This window comes from Manacus vitellinus, unplaced genomic scaffold, assembly GCF_001715985.3.
Source record: "Manacus vitellinus isolate BGI_N305 unplaced genomic scaffold, ASM171598v3 scaffold_4_pilon, whole genome shotgun sequence".
NCBI classification, from domain to species: Eukaryota; Metazoa; Chordata; class Aves; order Passeriformes; family Pipridae; genus Manacus; species Manacus vitellinus.
Window position 1 is genome coordinate 9,598,353 of NW_021940604.1, and position 22,567 is coordinate 9,620,919.

The 22,567-nt window shown below is 43.8% G+C and overlaps 1 protein-coding gene across 1 annotated transcript; it reads right to left on the reverse strand.

Annotated features, from left to right (window-relative positions):
* Window positions 1–2,751: 2,751 nt before the first annotated feature.
* Window positions 2,752–15,841, reverse strand: TNFAIP3 (TNF alpha induced protein 3). The gene is made up of 8 exons (XM_018078395.2): window positions 15,529–15,841; window positions 11,170–11,360; window positions 10,797–10,944; window positions 10,433–10,603; window positions 9,531–9,711; window positions 7,189–8,099; window positions 5,078–5,310; window positions 2,752–4,389 (listed from the first exon to the last, which is right to left on the reverse strand). The coding sequence occupies exons 1-8, from the start codon at window positions 15,839–15,841 to the stop codon at window positions 4,108–4,110; spliced, it is 2,430 nt and encodes an 809-aa protein (XP_017933884.1). The 3' UTR covers window positions 2,752–4,107.
* Between the last annotated feature and the right edge of the window lie 6,726 nt (window positions 15,842–22,567).

Here is a 22,567-nt window from a genome sequence, read left to right on the forward strand (position 1 = left end):
GTGAGGGGGAGTACTGTGCAGGGTGGGGATGGAGACTGAACAAGTGCAGAAGGAAAGGATGGGGAGATGGCTCACATGCCATCAATATGCTGCCTTTCCCTTCTGTGTACATGTGTATATCACAGCCTGCACCTGAGATGGTAACAGCAGGGACTCTCCATTCTTGCTTTACCAGCAAACTGCTGACCAAACTGACTCTTGCCTAGGGCTCCTGGGGTACACACCTACATCAGTAATTCAATGCCAAGTGTTTTCATCTAACATGGTACGTGCTGTTTTGTGATCCCAGACCTATTATGCGGCCTAGTACTTCAGAACACGCCAAAGATTTGCTAAGCAGAGCACTGAAGTATCAAAAGATAAATATACATTCTCTCTGTACTTCTGAAAATGTAGTGCATGCTTTCTCCTTTTCTATATCATAAGTTATCTATGAATTGAGTGGTTAGATTCCTGAGAAATCCAGAAATTTAGATAATATTCAGATCATCTTATATTCATCTAAAAGTATCCCTTCCCCAAATAAAATGAATATGTAAGCACAGCCTGCATGGTAATCCCTTCCTGCACTATATTATAAGGAATTCCAGTGCAATACAAGTAGTAATTTAGCCAATTGTTTCATGTTGGGATTCCTTAGCCTGGAGAAAAGGAGGTTCAGGGGAGACCTTATCATGCTCTACAACTACCTTGAAGGAGGTTGTAGCTGGGCGGAGGTCAGTCTCTTCTGCCAGGTAACAAGCAACAGGACAAGAGGGAATGGCCACAAATTGCAGCAGGGGAGGCTTAGACTGGATAATAGGAAAAAATTCTTCATTGAAATGGTTTTCAGGCATTGGAACAGGCTGCCCAGGGAAGTGGATGAGTCACCGTCTCTGGAAGTGTTCAAAAATGTGTGGATGTGGCACCTAGGGACATGGTTTAGTGGTGAACATGGCAGTGTTAGGTTAACGGCTGGACTCAATGATCTTGGAGATCTTTTCCAACCTTAACAATTCTGTATTAGTTTTGCCTTTCTGCCCAAAAAAGAATGAATCTCTAGCTATCAAAGATTTGGGTCTTAGCAAAGTGACTTCCAGAAGTGGTCACAAAAATGGAGAACTCCAAATAAAAGTTCTCTCTTGAAGAACAGGAAGGTAAAAAATATATGAACTTGAAGAGTTGTCTGGGTAGGGAGCAGAAAGCATCAAGAGGGTCAAAATACCCTAAGGACATTAGGGAAATACCAGAGCACTTAAAAAAAAAGGCCCCACTAGCTTTAATGTTCCCACACAAGTAAATCACAAGAGGCAGGCTGGGAACTCATTTACATGGGAGCTTCAGAATGAGACCAGTCTCATGTGACTTGAGGTTTATGAGTAATGGGCCTAGAAAACAGCATAGAAAAATCAGTGGGATCTGGGACATTTGATCTGAAATCCTTTCTCTCTGCAGAAGTTGCAGTTAACAGCAACTCGAGTAAATCAGCCTCCTGATACTCGGGGTGTCATGATGGAAGTTCTTTTTTTCAGTTATCAGAAGCATCCAGAGACTGGATGCCATGAGCTGCTTCCATCTCCTGCTGCCTGGCTGCAGACATCCCTCCCAGTTTTTGCTTGCTCTTTCCCCACCAAGGTGTCTGCCTGATGCTGAGAGGTTCAATGAATCGCGTGGGCATGTGAGTTGCATGAGCTGTAAAGAGGGCGGAAGCGGGGCACTGGTCAACAGACAGATTTCGTAAAAGAGGAATATGCTGCAGAGATGGAGTTGGTAGGTCCAGCAGGCTTTGCTCTGGGGATGGTGGGCTGACTTCTAGGTTGTATGCTCTGAAAGGAGAGGTATGTGAGTGCAGAGGGAGCTGGGCTATGGATTAAAGAGTTAATCAGGATAGACAGCAACTGGCCTGGAGAGATCAGCCTCTTAGGAGGGGTCCTCAACTGCATAGGGACCTTTGCAGCCCTGACTAAGTTTTTTCTTTCAGGTCATGAGCAACACCCAAAAGCCATGATAGTGTACAATACTGGCTGTCTAGGTAGAGTCTGAAAACACCTGAGGTGTAAAGTGCAGAAATCCCCTGGCAGTAGGGCTCAGTTAGGTTGAGCTTGGGATGAGAAGAAAACACCGCTTTCATGTACTTTTTCAAGAAGCAGTTGGCAACTTGCTCTTCAGTAGCTACCCTGATGCCAAGGCTTCCCTGACGGCCCTGGTGGAGGGGAAGTGATAGGGCTGTGTGCCTAGGGGCTGCACACACAGCTGGGCAGAGGGGGGATCATGTGCTGCCATCACCACCTTCCAGGGTGGCATTTAAGCACCATTGGTTGGGAATCCCTGGCATAACTGATGCATGAACAAAGAAAGCCAAGTCAGTGCAGCTTAGGTTTCCTTGCAGCCTGCTCCTGTACCATCCATACTCTCCCCTACCCGTACTTCCAGGGACCGAAAATTCTCTGCACCCACAGGAGTGCCCAGGAGTGCACCTCCTTATGCCCAGGTCCCTCAACAGTACCAAGAGCTCTTCCTGAGAGAACACTGACTTACAGCAAGTTATCATCTCTTCAAAGCACTTGGCTACATCATCTGAACCAGGGAGCACTCAGTAACATGCTGAATGGTAGTACTGAACAGAAATGCTTCCTTCAGGGGGTCGGTGTCCCATCCTCAACTGTGCTCTCTCTCATCAATATAAAAATAACAAATCCAATCCTTAAATAATTTATTTCTTTATATCAGAGAATGTTTTTCAATTATACATTTAAGTTTGTAACCTTCAACACAAGAGTAAATATATATATAAAAAAATCCTAGTTGTGCAAATTTCAAATTGCATTGTTTCAAATAATATAAATATTGTAATAAAACATACGTTCACATTAAGGTTCACAAAATATATAAAATTTAACAGAAACAAGTAATGAATTACTTAATTTTTTTCTTTTTAAAAACTGTTTAATAACTAGAAAAAGATTCTAAACTTGAGAAGCAAGTTAGAAGAGGTATCACCTCCAAAATCATAGCAGCAAAATAGATGCTGAAAACTTACAAGGTGTGAAAGTAGAAGAGAGAAGCAGTTACCAGACACAGTAAAGGTGAGGTTGCTAGAGAAAGTATTGCAGATTGAGAAGTGGACGCACAAACTCCAGGAGTAAAATCTCAACCCTAAAGAACTTTGTTACTGAGCTCCAAGCTGTTTGCATGACAGAACCACATTAGGGATGACAGAAAGTGTGACAGAAACAGGGAGGGAGGGTATGAACAGCACACACATACTCCTAAAGTTGAAATGCAAGAGAGAGAAGAGTCACCCTTGTTTCAGAACTAAAGCTGAAGACAAAGGGCTTTGGGGGTTTTTTTGTCCATTTGAGGTAATTCCTTCCATATGAGTGGGCAATGGCAGGATGCATTTTTCCCATCACATGCATTTCTTCTGTAATCACCTGTATTTCCACCTGTCTTGGGATTTGGGAAGGGATCTAAATGCTGGTTTGGTTAAGCATGTTGAAGGAGCAAATCAATGCTGGTCTTGTTTCAGGCTGCAGTTTGCTGAGGGCTCTGCAAACAGAAATACTCGCCGTGAACTCCCTAAATACCTGTGGGAGCTCCTGCCTTGGCAAGCTCTGTAAGAACACCAGCAAAGACATGGACAAAGTTTCTTCAGACATCAACTGGAAGATGCATCAGTCTGTCCTGGGGAATCCTGTCCAGGAAGGACTTGCCTTTGACTGATGTATGCAAACATAAGGAGTCTTGCATCTCCGACAGCAGACACAGCTCCTCACTTGGGAGAAGGGGAGGTATTGAGAAAGAGGCAGAACTGGGAAGTTCTTTGGATTCAAAATGCTTCACACTTCCTCCTGGGAAGTCTAAGAGTTAAATATGGCATTGTAGGAACTTAGTCATGAATGAGAGCTCTGTGTAGAAGACAACATGACCTTCTCAGCAGTCCTTGTATGCAGTGTTTAGAGGAAGTAGACATTTATTCCCATTCTTGGGAATAAACATGAACCAAGCAGACAGCTTATATTTCCCCCCACTCTCCCATTCCCAGGACTGTTACGTGTTTTGGACATAGCACCATTTCAGTGAAGGAAGTAGCTGGTATTGCTTTCTTGTTCCTTACCAGCTCCTCCCCTAGCCATAAATCTGTTTGAACTGGTAGCATTCATTGCAGTAGCCGTTGCACTTAGCATTGCCATAGTGATCACAGGCAGGGGCTCGGCAGCGCTGCTTTGGGGGCTCCTGTGCTGCCGGGTCCCTGGTACTTCCCGATGGTGGGAGCTGACTAAGTCGCCGGCACTCCGGGCACAAGTCATCACTTCTGCAGGCCAGGTTGTTTCTACACGAAGCCACAGCACATTGTCTCTTCTGGCTACTCAGTGCTGCTCGCTGCACATCTCTGTGCTGCCCTGTTCTCTTGAAAAATATTAAAATACATTGTCAGTTGCTGTACTGGCAGTACAAATGGCTTTTCATTTACTTTCAACTCTACTCATGGTTTGTATAGGTAACCACTTGGGTGTTGTTTGCAAGCACATGCTGCTTCTGCAAAGTGTAATACCAAGAGCCAAGTTCAGTTTTACCAAAGAAAATCACAAATTCTGTCACTTCTTAGGAACAAATGGGTTTTTGTCTTTGATAACTCTCAATTCCAAAAGGACCAAAACAAACCAAATTGAAAAAACCTCTCTGGAACAAAGACAATCTGTAATAAGCTCAACCAAAAAGGCAACTTGAAGTGAGCCTAAACTCCTTGATGAAGTTGTATACCTCTAAGGGTAAGAATGAAAATCCATCCCCAATCAGCAAAACAAACCAACTGTTGGTCCAATTGCTTCCACTGAAATGGGATTTGCTCAGCTAGCAAAATCCCAGATGAGGTAAAACTGAGCACAGCCAAGACAACCCTAAACTGAGAATGACTTTTCAGGAGTGCTGCTCAGTTGCAGCAGAAAAAAAATCATGAGATGCTATACACTTGTCTTTCCATGATACTTAGGATGCAGTCATTTGAGGATTTTCTAGTATGCATCCTGAGTTGTTCGCACAAGAGAAAAATATGCAGCGCTAAACAAGAGGAAGATTTTGAGAAGTTCACACTTACTTCTGGCTGTCTCACCAGCTGTTCTTCTGTCCTTCTGGCCTCCTGAAATCGCTGGTTCTGGGCTATAATAAAGCAGTTCTGGCAGTACCCCTCGAGCATCGTGCTGCCCAGGGTGCCACAGTCCCTCCGCTGGCAGGACACAGTGTTACGGAAGCCAGCAGTGGAGGTCCCCGTCTGACCCCCTGCCGAAGACTTCCTCTGAGATCTCCTCTGGTGGCGTAGCAAAGCGCTATCTGTAATGCAAAGTACAGACAGGAGGAGTTTGAATGTGCCCAATCGATCTGGTGACCCAAAGCAACTATAAAAATCTCCGCAGTCTAAAAATAAAAACAAATTAAAAAAATCTACTAGCCTCAAACATGGGTTTTTGATAATCGTTAGACCTACCAATTGGTATACCTTCCTTCATGTTACCTAAATAAGGGAGCTAACACAGCCTGATTTTCATATCAGTTGTTGAGACAGATGATTTGGGAAAAACTTGCCCTAAGTGGGAAATCTAGATCCCTTTAATTTCACCTTTGATTTCAGCATGTCATCTGTGACCTGCCCTGACACTTCCCTTTTGGCTTCTCCCATTTCAGTCACATTGGATAGTTAAGTACAGTGGTACAGACCTTAATGGGAAAAAGTGCATTATACTTATTAGTCTCATGAAGAAATCTTATATGTTCCACAATCAGAAGGAAAAAAAATTTCATTGTGAGCAACGCTGGAAAATAAGCTATTGCAAGCCAGCACAGAAGTTCCCTATTCTGAAAGCATGTGGAAAGCTCAGTGTTGTGAAAGATGTCCCTGCCAATTGCAGAGCGGTTGAATTAGATGATCTTTAAAGGTCCCTTACAACCCAACCTATTCTATGTTTCTATGTTTACATTGGCACACTTATCAGCAATGAAATAGCCTGAAGAGATAAGGAATTCTCTCTTACGTGTGCATTTCACCTTCTATACCTAAGGGCGCTTTACCAGTGTAACAGGGCACTAGCATGAAAGATGAAGATTTCATGCTGTGATTTATTCACAGACTATTACCTTTTTGATGGTCAGCCTTTAAACATACATGTGCATGCACACACATGATATTACTAAGAAAGATTGCAAGGTATATTATAGCATTATTATATTATACACTTCTAAGTTACTCCAAAATAGAAGCACATTATCCACAGTCAACTTCTACTTGCTCTGCTTATCAAAGCAACTACAGTGATTACTCCAGAGCATTAAACTGTTACATGCAGAACAGATAGAGATTTTCAAATTCTTTGCAAGCTTTTTAAACTCCTTGCTAACGTAACTGGTTTTGAGTACCATCAATACAACAGCATTTCCCTCACTGACCCCTACAACTTGTCTAGCTGTGAAGAAAATTCATACTAAATCATGATTGCAGTGGATGGTGGGGAGTTATCAAAACCCACCCTCTCTTGAGTTAGTTCTGCTTCCATTTAAGCTGAAAGAAAGTTTTAGAAGAGATTTCACAGATTTGCCACACTGTTGCCAGGCACCCCTTTATGCATGTACTGGTTTTGGCTGGGGTAGTTAATTTTCTTCACAGTGGTTCGTATGGGGCTGTGTTTTGGATTTGTGCTGAACATAGTGTTGATAATATAGAGATGTGTTTGTAATTGCTGAGCAGTGCTCACATAAAGCCAAGGCCTTTTCTGCTTTTCATACTGCCATGCTGGCAAGCAAGTAGGGGGTGCACGGAAGGTTGGGAGGAGACATAGCCTGAACACCTGCCGGCCCATGGAAAACATGGAATTAATTCTTTGTTATGCTTTGCTTTGTGTGTGTGGCTTTTGCTTTCCCTATTAAACTGTCTTTATCTCAACCCACCAGTTCTCCAGCTTCTACCCTTTCGATTCTCTCCCCAATCCTGCCAGTGAGGGAGTGAGTGAGCAGTTGCGTGGGGCTTGGTTGCTAGCTGGGATTAAACCACTACCATGGGATAACAATGGCCAGAAAAGCACCTTCTCCTCACACTGCTGCTCCTGCTCCACACTGCTTTCCCCTGCCCTTTTAGCACCCAGTCCACTAAGAGCTTCACAGTTCAAGGAGGCTGATCTGCAGCCAAAGTGTGCCAAAGCTCACTCCATGTCCACTTACCATGGTTTTCTCTGTACTCAAAGAAACACAGTGTACAAAAGCCCTCATTTTGTGATGTCCCAAAAAACTTGCAACCAGCTTTCCTACAGAGGTTACCTCCTCTGTTCTCCCCAGGAGGCAGCACTGGTGGCGGGGGCTCCTCACCACGGCTGTTGGGAGCCTGATGGCAGGAGTACTGGTGAAGGATCTGCGAGATCTGGGATGGGTCAGACGTTGATCTCTGGTGGCAGGTGGGCAGGAAAGCGGGGCTGCCATTTGAGGATTGCTCTGTAGACCTTTTGAAGCAAGTGCTGCATATGCCATTGAAGGTCCTGTTGGCCTTTTGACGGCACATTTTGCATGTGGCATAGTCCAAATGTCTCTGGTCATCCAAGTTGTTGCAAGGACCAAGTTGCCTGGAGTTGTAGCAGCGTTCGCACAGCCCATTGTGTTGCACATTCTGTGTAAAGGGACAGTCTGGTGTCCTGCACTTCATGGCCGTGGTTTCGCTGTATAGGAAAAGGCTCGGAGCCGTCGGAGGTGCAGAGCGAGGCTCTGTTACAGGCCCTTCAGACGGCCATCCTCCAGGTTCACAAATATCCCTGCGGGAGGAGCCCGACCCAGCTGCCTTCATTTTCTCAGGTGCTGCTTTGAAGGTCTGCTTTCTTCCTTTGTTTGCTTGGGACCTCTGCTCAAAACATTCATGGCAGTAGGGCTGGGTGTTCACAGACATGTAAAAAGGGCAATTCAGCGTTTCACATTTCATCTGTAAGAGGGAGAGCTGGGAAAGGGACAACTCCTGTTTGTTCCTGGAACAGGCCTCTCTTCTAGCAGGTTCCGCATTCTCCTGCCACTTCTTGTACTCATGCTGTACCAGTTGAAAGTAATCTTCCACGAGGTTTATTTCTTTGGGTAGGTTGCCTTCATCTAACCTGACAGCCAAAAAAAGGAATCAGTGGTTGAAAAGAGCAATTGGTGGGGGTGAAGGCAAATACAAGCAATGTGGGAAGGAAATGCAGATTTAATGCACATTCATTTTACTCAGATAGAAGATCTGGGCTGTTACACTGTTGCTGTAAATGGAAATAGTTTTGAAAGCAAGTGTTCAGTGATGGAGACTTTCACATTTAAAGAAATGTTTGGACACAATCCTAAGCAGAAGTATTCGTAAAAGGATTTTCTAGGTGAGAGTTTTCTAAGAGCTACTTGCACAAAGAGTATGGGTAATCTCTTACAAGTGAAAAGTCCCCCAAATCCGGAGTATCTCTGAGGACCAGCTCAGCTGAGCAGAGGTTAGCGTAGAAAACCCCTTTCTTCACCAGCTCACACTAAGAACAAGCCTTTCCTGCAGTGGGGTCAGCATTTCATGACACAGTTTATCATGAAATCTGCTTCTGGTTCTGCCCTACTGGATCTGTATCTACCAGCGGAATTATTCAAACAAACTATGGGGCTTCAGTGTGGTGTATGCAATGCTAGCATTCATCAAAGCAACCCAACTTTGCCTCTAACTACAGGGAAAACCCCACACTGGAGATTCACCATGCCACAGTCGGGAGCAGGAGGAGCTAAGGTCACTAGTAATACTCCAGAACACATCTGTGCAGTGGGACTAGGGAAGCTTTTGTGCTACTCTATGTGTGCATATATCCTTTGGGTGGAAGAGCTTCAATTTTCAAGGTTCCTAGAACAGAACCAGCCAACAGTATTAAGATACCTTCCTGTGTGGTAATGAAAGCAAAGACAGAGGATATAGGGAGTCACTTCCCTCCAACACTCATGAGGGGACGGGTTGGACCCTGCTGTCAGTGTCCACTAAATATGAGAAGCTGATGGGTCCTGCCAGCTGCTCCCTGCATGGTTCTGATGCTCAACCATCAGGGGGATGAGCACAGATGCCAGTTCCTCCACTGGCCACTGCTTCCTGCTTACTGCCACAAAGAGCAGCCCAGGGTGGGGAGGCATCTGTGCTAAGAACATAGTGCTGAGTACTTTCCCTAGGGCAGCCAAAATTACACCAATTGCCCATTATGCAATGTGCCCTTACATAAAGCACAAGAGCTTGGCCTAACTAGTTCCTGTGTTTAACTATGTGTAATCAAGAAGTCATTGAAACTAATCAAATGGATTTTTTTCTTCAAAAATACTAGTTTCAGTCTGCTAAATCTGAACACATTTTTGCCTTTAAATTTGAGACTGGTCTCAGCTCATATAACTTTAAAACATATCAACAGTAATGCCAATGTTTCATATTTCAGGAAGTAAACATGTGGGCTACTGTGACCAAAACAACACACTGGGCTGCCTAGTTTCTCCCACCTCTGTAAACAAGATAACTTTGAGGAAACAGGAATGACACTCACTTTGCAGCATTAATTAGATGAGTTGTACCATGATCCCAGCCTTGCACTGGAATTTCTATCACTATCAAGTAGACTTTTAGCAGCTGCTCTTTCTCCCTCTCTTCTGCATCTGTCAGAAAGTGCACACTTAAATCCTCAAATCTGCCTTGTTCATTGGTGACCAGAGGCACAGCCCGGATTTCTGTGGGGAAACAAGATGGATTAAGATACATATATAGATATAGATATCTATTACCAGTTAGGAGTAACCACAAGATGCAACATAGAGACAAGACGCACAACGGAGATGACACCACTGCTGACAAATTTTTGAGAGAGAGGAGAACAGCTGGCCAGAGCAATTAGTTTCTATACAGTATCGCTGGGGGAAGTCACAAACTCAGCCCCATCCCAAGGTAGTTTTAATGTCGCCATAGCAATTTTCTTCTCCACGTGAGCAATATTGTAGATCTTAGTTTGTTATACCTTCCATGGGATGATGCTGTAACCTGAACCAAGAGAACTGCTATCCACTCAGAAGAGATGCTTTAAAAAAGGCAAAGCACACATTTAATTATCCCTGCCAGGCAGTGGTACAGTGCTGTGACATTGCATCCTTTGAAGCTTCTTCTCTTATGATGTGGTGCGGAAAGAAGGCCAGAACACAATGAAGCAGAGGCCACCCTTTGACTAATTCCAGCCTGCAAGCAGATGAATTGTACTCTACTTTCAACCAGAAGTTTGTAGGTAACCTTTAGTTTCTATTCAGATTTACAGACAAAGCTGTTCCTGCTCACATTTTAAGAATATATTTCAAAGGAATCTTTTACATTTAGCTTTAAAAAATCAAATCTAAACTAGATCACATTTTAAATGTTTTATCAGCACATTGAAGAAGGGATATAAATACCAAAACAAGGTACCTGGCCCGCTGTCCTTCAGAGTCACCAGTGGTGTAAAATGCATGTTGTCATAGCCCAGCACAATTGGGTATCTGTAGCATTCTTCAGGTGGCCAAAGGAGAGGCAAGTAAACACCACCAACGTTCAGAGGAGCAAAACTGGAGCCTGACTCTAAACTTCTCACCACTTTATCTGCATCAGGAAGAAAACATGAATAAACACAAATAAATATGTGCTACAGGCAAGAGAAAAGATATTCTGGGTGTTTTAGAAAAATTCCTGAAAACTTCCTGTTCTGAAATGCATCTACCTGAAAACAATTATTTAGTAAGATTACTAACACAGCACAGAGTAACATGGTGAGATGACTGGAGAGGCAACTCACCTGCAAGAACAATGACTGGCCTTCTGAGGATGTTAGCAAGGATGAAGATATGGATTTCTTCCAGTGCATTATATGGAAGCCTGTTTTGAGCCCCAGATATTTCTGGGGAGGTCATTTCAATGAGGTATTCCCACTCCTCCTCCCAGTTCTGAGGAAAGAAACAGCCATCAGCAATGGTTCGAAGACATGGAGGTCGGGAACCAGCTGCAGCACGACAATGCTCAAATAATCACATTTTCCCATTTCCTCCAAAGGAAGACTATTTCTGCTCTCCACTAATGGCAGAATCCATGAAGTCAAAAAGCAAACAAAATCAGCAAGGCAATGCTGGCGAGCACTCAGAAAACAGCACCATTCCCTCAGGCTGCCTTACCCGGGTGTCATAGTGGAGTCCTGTTTCTACAAACTCCTGGGATTTAATAGCCTCCCGCTGCCAGCGGAGCTTGAAGTCCCGTGTGTCAATCTCCCTGAGAGCGCTAAACAATGTTTTTCTCAAGACAAGGTCGATATCTTCAATACCCCACATGTACTGTGATGCAGCATGCATGAGGCAATTTCCATCACCTGCAAAAAAAGAGTCCATTAGCCTTAAATGTCTACTTAAATAAAACCCCACAAGTGCATGAGATGTAGAATCACACTGCACATATGCATATTCCCTGTGCACTTCCCTCTAAGCCTCAGACAGAAGGGTTTTAACAAGGAGACCACAGTTGTGATCTCTATTCAGAAACAGAAAGGAAAAAAGTCCCCTCTTTATTGGTGTTGTCCCTGCAGCAGTCAATGTTAAGCTGTCATTGAGCAGTGCCCCTTACCTACCTTACTTAACTTTGACTGATATCATGAACTAAATTTTGGGGTCAACTACAAATGTCAAACAGTTGAAATAGCTTTTAAACACAACAAAGTCATCTTAAAATTACAAAAAATATGTAAATCTCCCTCATCAGTGTTTATACAAATATACACCCAATGGCACAGGGTTGAGATAATAGAAACCACTAAGAAAATATAGTAACGCTAAGCCTCACATCCCCTGATGAGCACTGCTTGGCATTTGGCTGTGATTGATGGAGGAATTGTAATAAAAAAGAGAAAGAAAGAAAAGAGCAGGTGATTATGTAAAGTAATCGTAGGAACACCTCTTGCCTTCCTCTCAGAAATTATAGTATGCTGGGATGTTACACATATTATTTAGAGGGCTGTTATTTTAAAACACAAAATTAAAACTAAATAAATGAAAAAGAATTATTTGATTTTCATTTATACAATCTCCTTGCATTGGAATAAAGTCCTCTTTAAAGTAGGAAGGAAAGTGATGTTCTGCAATTTCAGAAGGGAAGAAACTGAGAATCAGAGGAGGTAACTAACTTAATTAAAAGGTGATACAAGATATGCCTATGGCTGGGTTTCAAATTCTATCTCTAGCCATCTTCAAAAGGGAAAGTCTCCCCTGAAAGGGAGACATCAAGAATCATTACTGTCATATCCTCAGACTCAAAACTAGGTCTGATGTCTACTACAGTGGTAAACAGATTCACCCAATGCTAAGCAATCACAGTAATCTTCTTGGAATAGAGGACATCAACCCCAGTAAAGCTACTAGATTTTTCCCGAGTGGGGAAAAAAACCCCCACACTCAAAGAACTCCCACAAAAGAATTAAACCCAGTTTGCCACAGACAATATGAGTTCAATTACACCATTTGCAAACACTTTTGTTACTTTTTCCGTGAAACTCGGAGAAAAACCTAAAACAGACCCCAGATCCTGAAAGAGATATAATTTGAAATCTACTCAATACTTCATAAATTGTTATGGGATTGGTGCATATCAGGTTCCTGCACCTGCAGTTGCTTTCTGGTTTTTGAATGCTTTCTTGCAAAGCTTACTTCAATCTGCAGGCTGCCTACTTGAGCTCAAAAATCGGGGAACAATGTATAAGACAGAAAAGTTGACTGGGTTTCCTTCTGACCAAAAAAGATGACATATTAATCCCATTAAAATTTTCCCTTTGCAAAATCTAGAGCAAAGATAAGATTAATTTTTTTCTCTCTCTGAGACCTTGCTTTCAGTTCTTTATTGAGAAGCACTGCCCAAAATTCCTTACACAGCACTTGGAATTCCCCAACACGGTTTGACTAACAATTGAGCAACAGTTGTACTTTTTGTTCTGCTGCGTGCAGCGAAGCCTCCCTCGGACTTTCCCAGGGGGTGTGGCTGGGTAAGCTGGAATGAATGCCAATTCATTATACAAGTGAAATCACTACAGCCAATAGATGCTGGAATTTTTAAATTAAAAAAAAAAAAAAAGAAAGAAAAAAACCCAAACAGTTTCGATTTTTATACCTCCTACTGGTCTCCTTCTATTCTCACTTCAGATGCCTGCAAAGAAATGTGTGGTGATTCAAAAGGGCTTTTTTAATTAAAAAACCCCACCACTCCACAGACTCACAAACATATTAGGTAAAATATAGATCAAAAGATCCTGTAGGAGATACTTTCTCTGTTTTCAACAACTACAACCTTCAGCAGAAAAAACCCAGAATTTTCTGAAGAAAGCCCACTGTTGATTGAAAAAAATAATATATTCCTCCCACATCTATGGGTTAAGCAGCTAAATGCTTAAAAAAGTACTCTTCATGCCACATCAGAGAAAAAAAATGTTATTTTCTGGGATAATACAGGTCTTCTCCAAGCTTCTGCCCTTCTTTCAGAGATCCTCCCCTTCAGTCCAATCTACCTTCCTTCTCATGTAAAGGTCCTTCAATGCGACTACTTTGCATAAACCACAGGTTCCCAATGCCATTCCTTCCACTCGTGCAATTAATGACCCTGAAACTCTGAACTGAAGCCAAGTTTATAGTCTGCGCAGGGTACGGGGAGACCACAAATCAAGTCCTTCCTTTGCCTTCCCTCAACCTGCCCTAGTACTTCAGCATCTTGTATACTGGTACTCCTGCTCATGGGTGAGATCCAAGTCCACACTGTCCCATGTGTAACACTGGCCGACTGTCATAAGACAAAGAAAGAGGTCAGTGTTACTGAATATAATGTTGTTAGCAACAAGGGTCTGTCCAGGCAGTGTTAACCCCTGCAGGATGTGTATTGACAGAAGATGAGGGATTCTAAAACCGTTACTCTTTGCCCTGGGCAAAAGTTGCGCATATTGTCCATTTTCCTAGTAAATCTCTTAGAGTGTACCTCCTGAGGTGAAGTTTTGAAGATGCAACACTTGGAGTGATGTTACTGTCCCAGTACCTGTAAAGCGCTGCCTGCAACTCCAGTCCTTCCAGAAGTTCGAGATTCCATGACCTCTGTGCACAACCTTAATTACAGTCATGAGAATCTTACAGCAGTGCAGAGGCCACCAGAAGGTCAGTGGCTCTACAGCAGTTACAGAGGTGTACATCAGGATCAGGCTCTTCTAGGTCAGACAGTGACATTTACTAAGTGGGTCTATTTTTATGGCTTCTGTACAACACAACTATGTACAATTGGACTGAAAAATATGGTAGAATACGGGATGGGAACAATGTGGACTAGTAAGATAAGGGCAATGTATATATAAGCTGATATGAAAAGAAGCATTCACAGAGCACAACAAGGACTTCAACGAGGCTGCAGGTCCACCCCACCCAGTGTTTCTATAACTGCTGCAATCTGTTCCTTGAGCAAAAATATGTATTTTCCATCTTCTTGAAGTCCTCACTGTCTCAGTCTATCCTTCCTGGTTTAGGGCAACCTGTGCTGTAAGGAATCCTGAGTCCAAGTTTGCAGCTGAGTGACCATAAGTCATAGCATTACCAAATCTTTCCTCCACTGAATGTGAAATGCCCAGTGACTCTTACAGTCATGTGCCAAAATTCCTGCTCAAGATGGTGGACAAATGTAACCTGTTCAGGAAATCTTTGCACTCCTCCTTGTACCTTTTCACTTATATCACTTGATGCAATACACACACAGCAACCCAAAAGCCAAGTCCTAAAATCAGCACTGACTGTTGAAAGAAAAGGGCACTGCAAACTTTGTCTTGCACAAGGATGGCTGTCAGTCACACACATGAGAGGTACCAGTGAGCCTTGAGGGAAGGTGAGAGCTGGCAAACCCCAACAGGTAGCTGAGGATGAGGGAGCTGGGCAGGTGCAGGGTACTGACCTCAGGGACAGCAGTGTCAGGTTCCCAGAGGCTCCCTGTTCAGAACACTCCTGCTGGCACTGTTGTTAAAGCTGGATCAGCAAGCGAACCTTGCCTGACAGTTAGAAGAGCAGGGCTTATGGAGGGATATTAGCTTTTGCTATATATACATAGGAATGCAACTCTGTCACTCAAAGCATCTGAAGTCTCCTCTTGCCTGGCATTAAAGGACATTCAGCACTTCCGACAGGGCAGCCAACACATACCAGTCAGATTCATGGAAAGGCAATGGGTTGCAAGTCAAGTTTCTCCACCTTACTTAACTCTGAAGTGCCATAGGTTACTGACATTGTGAAAATATCTGTGAGATTTCCATGCTATTCACAACACTGTGGTATGGGCAGGGGTCTGCTACAGCCTCAGGACCGTACATCATGTGGAAAGAATTTCAGTTTACAAAACTAAGATTAAACGGCCCCACATTTTTAAAATTGTGTGCTTTTGTTTCCGTAATGTGGACACAGATGCTATTAATAAAGATGCTACATTCATCTTACCCATTTTACTGTGATTGCAAAGACCTGCTCCTAACTTACCATTAGTCTTCAGAGGAACAAGTCTCCGAACTTCCATGCACCAGTTGAGCTTCCTCTGGCGCTCCAGTGAAGTTTGGGTAGCCTGGTCAGTCAGGGACTTCTGAAGCGTTTCCCGAAACTGAGGACAAAATTGGCACATTCTGAACATTTCTATGGTGTATTTGTGCATAGTCCTGAAGTGGTGAATTATTCCAGTGGGAGGTTTGACTAGATCCTCAGGTGTCCTCTCTCTGATCTTCATAGCCTTCAGCATATTGCTCTGATACAAAGCTTGAGGAAGGATGTGTTGGCCAGCCATGTTTCTAGAAGACATCTGAAATGAAAAAGGATCCTTTTATTGGCATGTTAGTGTATAACAGTGCTATTACTTCTGCAAAGACTGAGATGGCACTTTCAGAGGTTGCAGTTTTGCCTAAAACAAGAACAGAGTGAATGCAGTCCAACTGAGCCTTTTATGGTTTTTAAAACTCATATTCACTAACTTTTCTGCATTACTCCGATATAGACACTGACCAGCTTATCCCACTCAGTTACTGACATAATTTACTGAGATATTAAAGACAATTCATTCATAACTAAGGAAATTGCATCATCACAAAAAAAAGCATTTAAATCAAAGTAGGGATAAAAGAAGGCAAGATCAAGGGAAAGGAAAATTATCCTGGAAACTTGACTAATTGATAATTGCACAGTGTAATCCCATACAAACTTGCTGAGCTTTCAGCACGTTTCAAGCTCTTGTTTTGATAACACGCCAAAAAAGCAGATAATGACCATTTCAGATTTTGTAAGCCCATACATTCTGAGAAGTGATGGTCAGTAGAGTACAGAAAAAGTCCAAAGAATTGCAAGCTGTGCTAGTTATCTGTCTCATACTTACAGCGGCCAAATACGGTAAATGAGGAATTTGTCACAGAGCAAGCACTCAAGGGCAGAGTTATGTTACTTTTCATGAGGCTGTTTATACTTTGTGAGTGGTAGAGCTACTGCACTGAGGTGCTTGTGCTGTGTGTGGGGGTGCAGACTGTAGTGCCACTATTACTCAGTGATAAGTCAACACAGCTGAAAAAGCATTTCCACTTGGCTCAAAAACCCCAATATTTTTTCCACAGTAGGACATGAAAAATTTATTGCCCTGCATCCCTTTCTTCAGTATCTCTGGCCTCATGGGCTACAGCAGGAAGAACATAGAAAAAAGACCCCATAACCCTGAAACTGTCTACACTCTCTGAAATACTTATTCAGAGGACACTAACTTTGTGGCTAGCTAGAACCAAATGTAAGAACCACATCCCCCAAAACTCCCGTGCACTACAGTAACAACAACAACAATAACCTGTTTTTATATGGAGAGATTCTCGGCTAACATGTTTAGAGTACAGCTAGTCACATTAGGAGAACCCACCACTGTGATTATGAACCTAGAGAAAAATATCAAGCCATAAGTGTATATTAACATCTAGACATCAATAAAAGGAGACAAGAAGCAACTAAAAGTTGTTTATGTAACTATTAGGAAATTTTCTCATGGAGGTAGGAGTCTGGAGGGCTAGAGAGAGGAAGAAGGGCATCAATCTGATGGACTGACTGGGAAGGCACTCCCGGGTCTTTGGAGGCAGAAGGTCCCTCTTGCACAGAAGAACTTTAGCACATCCTTCTCCACATGTAAACAGTTGCTCTCTCCTCTTCTCCCAGACACATCCATTGGCAACATCTACCTCCAACCACCCAGTCAAAGCACTGGAAAAGACCCTTCCTGGGTAAGAGGGGACCTCAAACTCCTGGTGCCAAGAGCTGACCTCTATAACCTCTCTGAAAACCAGCTGATGGAGAGATACAGTGGACATCCTGTCAAGCCCTAAACAGAGGCAGGTGAAAACAGGTGATGCTACCAAGTCCTCTCTACTTCAGGGCAATGTCATTCACATAGCGTTTCCTCTGCATCTGTAAGAGCACTCTCAGCACTGTCACATCTTGCTACATGAGGAAAAGCTTTCTTTAGGTAGAAAGGATGGCTTATTCTTATAATTCCCCAACCAGCATACATCTTTAAAATGGAAACAACACATTTTCTCATCCACTCCCCTCACCAATATAGTTTTACACATGCTATTTATGTAATTCTGTATATAAATGTATGGATGATTCTAAAAAAAGAAAATATAAACAATCCCTTATTAATCAGTATAATAAACACAGCTATACTTCGCCCGAGATGACCAAATTGCTTACTTCTGTAAGCAGAGACATCCAGTCAATGGGATTTTTTTACACAAATAAAGACCAATCACATGATTAAGCACTACCGGCATGGACCCTTGAAAGGGTTATTTCCAGCCTTAAGTAACAAAAAGTACTGAATTTACAGAAGCATTCACTGAAACTACATTATTCGATACCATGTTTTACAGGCATATTTTCCCCTCCCCACGTGGAAATTACTGTCTATGCTATTTACAGTCATTAACTGTCAATCAAGGCAAAAGCCAAGCAACCCCTATGTTCCAAATCAATGTGATGAAAAAACAGAACTCAATAGCCATCTAAGCTAGAGATTTAAGAGTCAGAAAACTGAGCTACAGTTATATTAGTTTATAGTGTACTGTACCGTGTGCTATGCTACTTGAAACTTTTGACAAGTAATGACTATGAACGCCCAGAAAAAAACAGCTGTAAATAATGATTAGAAACAGCATCCTTTCTGAACATAAAAGACCGAGGATGCTGGGCTCGGGAAAGCTGAATACTGTTCTGAGATCTGACAGTGGTTTCATAAAGTTATTTTTATTTTCTGCCCTCCATCTGAAAACAGGCAATAATAAAACTTCTCCGCAAAGTGCTAAGACTCATAAAATAAACATGCTTAACACCTCCTCAGCGTCCATGGATTTCTCTGCTTAAGTCTTTGCTCGGTACAAAACAAAGCATAGTATTACTCTTCACCAGATAAAGAGATAAGGACCGAGGCTGTTTTATGTCCCACAGGACTGGTTACACACAGTAAGCGTTCCGCGTTCTTAGTACCCTGACCTACTGCTCTGCTGGAAGTTGGGTATGCAAGGTGGAAAGGACGTAACATCGCCCGCCAGCTCGCCAGGGGAAGGAGCCCCAAGCTCCAGGACGGATTTCCCAGCTCGCGGCTGTGCCACCAGCGGCTCTCTCGCCCTACGAGGCCCCGCGGCGGTCCGGGTGCCGCCGGGCCCGCGGCCGAGCCGTCAGCAGACGCACACAGCGCTCCGCCCGGGCGGGGGCTCGACGCCCTTAACGGGAACCGCGCACACAGCCCCCCGGCTTGCCAGCCGGGATACGGCCAAAGCCCGCCGCCAGGCAGCCGCCCCGGTTTCACCGCGGCGTTCCTCCTGCCAAACGGGACGGGGGCGACGGAGCCGCGCGGGGGCGATGGAGCCGGGTACGGTGGGCGATGGAGCCGCGGTCGGGCTCGCCTTGCCCCGGCCCGCCTTCCCTCCCGCGCCCACAGAGCGGCGCTCACCTTCTCGCGGCGGGCTCCTCCTCCGGGCGATTCCTGCGGCGGACTCGCTGCTCGAGTGTGGTCTGGGGCGGTGGTGGACGCAGCCAGGCTCGGGATCATCAACCCCCACCGCGCAGGGCTCCCTTCCTTCCCTTCTCTCCGCCCTCTCCCAGGCCGAGCTGCTGCTGCTGCTGCTGCTGCTGTCGCCACCGCTGCTGCCGGAATTGACCGGAATGAAAGGGCTGAGCCCAGCCTTTGGTTTTTTTTTTTCCCTTCTTGTTTAAGGGCCCGGCGCCCAAAAAAAAAAAAAAAAAAAAGGGAGAGAGAAAACACACAACACAAAAACCCCACGGTGGATTTCCACCGGCAGCAGGGTTAGGACTTTCGCCAGCGTGTGACACCGGCCGCCGCCGCGCCCCCCGCGCGCGCCGCCAGGGGGTGGGCGCCGCCGCTGGGCAGCCCCGCCGCCTCTTCCGCGCCGCCGTGACGCACCCGCGCGGCTGTCAGGGAGCCGGAATGTCATGTTTTTCTCCTTCATTCCTCTTTCCTTCCGGGGCGACGGGGGGGGGGGGTTTGCCTGTCCCACCCTGTCCGCCCTGTCCCGCAGGCTTCGCTCCGCTGCCGGGCCGGGCCGGGCCGGTGCCAAGTCGCTGGGGCCGGAACACCTCTGTGTCCCCGCGCAGGGCAGCGCCCGGCTGTGCCCCGCACCCTCTGAACGCCAGCATGAGAGGCGCCGGCTTCCCCGGGAGCCCTTCCCTCGTCCTCATCCACGCGGCCACGCGTGACAAGGGCCTGCTGGCCTCCTGCCCTTGCACACAGATCCCAGAGTGTAGGTGCCCAGGTGCAGATGCTCACACCCCTGCCGTCAGCATCCCAGCAGCACTGGAAGGGAGCCCGTCCCGTGGAATCTGTTCTCTCCCAGACTGTTTTCAAACCCGAGCAAGTATTTATTTTTTCGATTTAGCTTGCACCTGCTTCACAGTTTTGGCTTTGTATTATAAGAAACCATACGTGACTTCATTTATTTAATTGGAGATTAGGCTGATACATAATTCCATATACTGGCATTTTTGGCAGGAGATATTAATAAGGTTTAATCAAGCCCTGCTCAAGGTAAGGTCATCACAGGCAAGAGGCAGAACCTTGGGCTAAAGCTATGCAGTCAGGGAGAGCTTAGTGCCTGAATATGTTTAGAAACTCTTGACTGCATCTTGCAGTTTATAGGAATAATTACATTTAATTATTGTAAGCAATTAATTCACACCTTTAAACAATATCCTAATATCTATGCAATGAAAAACTCCCTGAATAAAACTTTAATACTTCAGACCTGTTAATATGATTTATGGATGGGATTTGTTCTGGAAATAGGGACAGTGCCTTGCTCAACAGCCTTACAACCTGAAGGCACCCAGAAATGAAATACAGTGCAACAAAGCTTCTGTAGTATTAGAAGACTTCAGTCTCACAGATGCTGAGCTCCTGGCTGTTCCCAAGCATCCACCACTGCCACTGCCTGGATGAGAAGCTAGGGTTGCTCCACACCTTGAAATCAGGTCTTAGATATTGACTCCTTCAGAGAACAGGTGGGTTTTGGAAAAGTTCAGCCTGGATATCCCTCACCTCACCTCCAGTAGCAGCAGCTGTCTCAGCTCATGTGCTCATGTCACACAACTGGTTATGTGGCAACATAATTTTTTTCCCAGGGTTTACAGGCCTGTGCTGGCTCTCCATAGCTGGCCATCCTTCTTCTCTGCCTTTGTTCAAAAAGAAATGAGGATGTGGCTGGAAAAAGAATAATCCCTTCCAATTTCTCCCCTCCTCCTCCATGGAGAGATTTCTTTTAAAGATTTTTATGGGTGTGTTGTGGTTTTTTGTATTATTTTTTCCCTTGCTTTCTTTTTTCCCTCTAGCCTCTCTGCTGCCTTGGAAAGTAGTAGTTGGGCTGGAAGACTCTACATTTAATGATTGATGGCTTGAGGGGTGGCTAAAATCCAGGGGATTGGATGCCTGAGGGAACCAGGCCTGAGTGATTGCTTGCATAACTAGAGCAGCATCTGTGGTGTGATTTACCCAGTATATGTTTCTGTCAGTATCTTGCCATTCCCTGCTTGCATTTTTCTCTGTCCCCTCATGTGGGCAGAGGTACCAGATTACTGAAGTGATCTGATTAGAGAAAAAAAATTTGGTTTTATCCAAAAGATTTCTCTCATGTGATATGAAGCCCAGCCCCTCACACAGTTTTACAGAGGGCATTTGAAGTGATGGAGGGTTTCACTGTGGAGTGGGAGTGAAATAGGGAAAAAAGAGCTGACTTGTGCTCTGCTTTGAGTATGAAACTGCACCAAATAGATTAACAAGTGGTCCTAGCCCCTCCTAGTTTTCACTTAGGAGAAGAAGGAAAGGAAAATAAGTGTGCATAAGAAGACTGATGAATATGCAGGTATTAGCTATGAGCCCATGAAGGAGATGGGCTCCCAGGAAAACCTGAAAAGGCAACAGCTTATTTTTGTTTTCTAAATGGTAAGCACATCTGAATATTCATAATTACTATTTACACCTTGATAAACTGAAAGTTGATTGTACATTGCTACAGCTGATGTTTATCAAACAGGTCTGAGCAAGATGGCAGGAATTCATTTGATCTGAGTTTGCACAGCACAAAGTGAAGTTCTGTCTTGTCAACCATAACTCTTAGGCAATATGGGAATACATTAAAACATCAACAGCATCAATAATTATAGAATGCTCTTTTCTGAATTAATCCTATTTTTTGTAATTACACCCCATAGTTTATCTCATAATTTATGATATAATGCTTATATTTGATGGAATATAAATATATATACGTATGTAAAAAGTCAAGGAAAATTTTCATCTTTGAAGTATGTGTAGATGCTCACACACACACACACATAACTATATATATACACACACACATATTTTTATGTATATATACATATCTATATCTCTTGAAGGAAAGGAGAATTTCTTGCCATTGAAGACAGGATAAGAAATACTTTGAATTGCAGCTACCTACATTCTGGTTAAGCGTAAGAGTGAAAAAGCCCACTCTTCTAAGTGGTGAAGTTTATATAACCGTGGAAGACACTGTCTAGGGAAACTGCAGAATATCCATTTTCTGAGAAAATTTAAATAATCAGTTTCAGTTTCATGCACATCAATCAATAACAATTCTTTGTTGTGCTTAGGAAGAAGAAGAAATCTCTCAAGGCCCCATTCAGCTCCTTATCTCTAAATTATTTTAATTACTTTGTTTCTTTTTACTGTTCAGGAAGGAGTAGCTCGTGCTTACTAAATTAAACCAAGACCTCAGAGTGTTCAGAACACTATCACCAAGTGTTTCAGAGGTTGCATTAGGAAAGACTCATAGTTAAGACAATACTTGTATAATATTCTATCATAGGATGATGACTATGGGAATATTTATGGCTGGTAACATTCAGACTTTAATAGCTCAATCATGTGCCAGGTCTTCTAATAACAGATAATTCTGTAAGAGGTGTGATTCATCTAGAAGGCAGGAAAAGGATCCTAAAAGGGAAATCC